This window comes from Penaeus vannamei, chromosome 16 (genome assembly GCF_042767895.1).
Source record: "Penaeus vannamei isolate JL-2024 chromosome 16, ASM4276789v1, whole genome shotgun sequence".
In the NCBI taxonomy this organism is placed as follows: domain Eukaryota; kingdom Metazoa; phylum Arthropoda; class Malacostraca; order Decapoda; family Penaeidae; genus Penaeus; species Penaeus vannamei.
The window spans coordinates 24,547,871-24,550,370 of NC_091564.1; the positions used below are offsets into that span (position 1 = coordinate 24,547,871).

Consider the following 2,500-nt stretch of genomic DNA (forward strand, 5'->3'; position numbering starts at 1 on the left):
TATATATTTATTTATTTATTTATTTATATATATATAATATATGATATATAATATATGATATATAAAATGTATGATATATAAAATGTATGATATATAAAATGTATGATATATAATATATTTGAAATATAATATAAGATACATAGTATATGATACATAATATATGATGCATAATATATGATGCATAATATATGATGCACTATATAAGATACATAATATAAGAGACATTACATATGATATATAACATATGATATATAACATATGATATATAACATATGATATATAACATATATATATATATATATATATATATATATATATATATATATATATATATATACATATAGATAGATAGATAGATAGATAGATAGATAGATAGATAGATAGATAGATAGATAGATAGATAGATAGATAGATTGATTGGTAGATTGGTAGATAGATAGATAGATAGATAGATAGATAGATAGATAGATAGATAGATAGATAGATAGATAGATAGATGGATATATAGATGGATATATAGATGGATATATAGATGGATATATAGATGGATATAACTGCTCGGTGTATGAACTTCATTTAAAGAATAATATTTTCATAGACCCAATCTATTTCAGGTAAAGCCAGTTAAAGCTGCAATAACTACAGAGCAGTTAGCAGAAGCAAAGTCTGCTTGGACAAACCCCTCAAAATTATCATGTGATGAAAAGGTGTCCAGGCAGGGCCCAGTGGTGCCAGTAGATGGAGAACATAATGTTCTCATTACATCAGCTTTGCCTTATGTTAACAATGTACCTCATCTGGGGAACATCATTGGATGTGTACTCTCAGCTGACTGTTTTGCCAGATTTTGTCGCTTAAGAGGGGACAATGTTCTTTATATTTGTGGTACTGATGAATATGGCACAGCTACTGAGACTAAGGCTTTGGCTGAGGGGTTGACTCCTCAGCAGATTTGTGACAAGTATCATGCCATCCACAGCAAGGTTTACCAGTGGTTCGGTATCAGTTTTGACTATTTTGGCAGGACTACCACTGAACATCAGACCAAGATTTGTCAAGATATATTTTGGAGCTTGGAAAAGAATGGAAAGATTAGCAAAGATTCAGTTGATCAGTTGTACTGTAGTAAGTGTGACCGTTTCTTGGCAGACAGATTTGTTGAGGGGGTTTGTCCCTACCCTGGCTGTGGCTATGAGGATGCAAGAGGTGATCAATGTGATGCTTGTGGTAAGTTGATCAATGCCATTGAACTTGTCAAACCAAGATGTAAACTTTGTTCTACATCCCCTGAAGTCAGGTCCTCTAACCATCTCTTCCTGGACTTACCAAAGATTGAGAAGAGTTTATCAGAATGGCTTAGCACGTCCTCAAAACAATGGACAAATAATGCCAAAGTGATTTGTGACACCTGGGTAAGGGATGGATTGAAAACTAGATGTATCACAAGGGACTTGAAATGGGGAACACCTGTTCCTCTAGATGGATTCAAAGACAAGGTCTTTTACGTTTGGTTTGATGCACCTATTGGTTATGTTAGTATTACAGCTAATTATACTAATGAATGGGAGAAATGGTGGAAGAATCCTTCCCAAGTTAATTATTATGAGTTCATGGCCAAGGATAATGTTCCATTCCATAGTGTGGTATTTCCCTCTACTCAACTTGGAACAGGGGAAAACTGGACTATGGTTAATTATCTTGTTGCAACTGAATATCTGAATTATGAAGACGGAAAGTTCTCTAAAAGTCGAGGAGTAGGGGTGTTTGGTGACCAGGCCATTGAAACAGGCATTCCTAGTGATGTTTGGAGATTCTATCTGCTGTATTTAAGGCCAGAAGCACAAGATACAGCTTTTTCATGGGTAGATCTTCAGACTAAGAATAATAGTGAATTGCTGAATAACTTTGGCAACTTCATTCACAGAGCTTTGTCCTTTGTGTTCAAGTTCTTTGAAGCAGCCATCCCCGAAGCCAAACCGGATGAGTCAGATTTTATGTTGATGGCAGCAGTAAATCAGGAACTTAAGCATTACACAACAGCTTTAGCCAATAATAGGCAGCGTGATGGTCTTCGGGCCATCCTGTCCATTACAAAGATTGGAAACCAGTATATTCAGGAACATGAACCTTACAAACTGGTCAAACCCAATCGGACAGAAAAAGAGAAGGAACGTGGGGCATCTGTCATTGCCATTGCTGCCAACTTAGTCTGTTTAGTGTCAATAATTGCAGACCCTTACATGCCAGAAATAGCCAAGAACATCCGTGGGTTTTTGAACCTCTCATCACAACAGACTCGCCTACCTGGTCACTTTTGTTGTCTGTTGCCAGCTGGTCACAAGATACAGGAGCCCAAACCCCTTATCATCCAAATTGATGATGAGACTGTGAACAAGTTTAAGGAGCAGTTTGCAGGTAAAGCCCCATCAGAAAAGAAGGCAGCAGATCCAGCAGAGATTGCAAAACTTGAGGCACAGATTGCAGAGCAGGTAAGATAGGA

General features: G+C 36.4%; 1 protein-coding gene across 3 annotated transcripts in view; it reads left to right on the forward strand.

Moving 5' to 3' along the window:
• Positions 1-2,500, forward strand: part of MetRS (methionyl-tRNA synthetase 1) — a 100,787-nt gene that overhangs the window by 61,113 nt on the left and 37,174 nt on the right. For all 3 annotated transcript variants that reach the window (XM_070131347.1, XM_070131346.1, XM_070131348.1), the window contains one exon: positions 615-2,489. In XM_070131347.1, the coding sequence (XP_069987448.1) occupies positions 615-2,489 (1,875 nt within the window). The remainder of the gene's footprint in view (positions 1-614; positions 2,490-2,500) is intronic.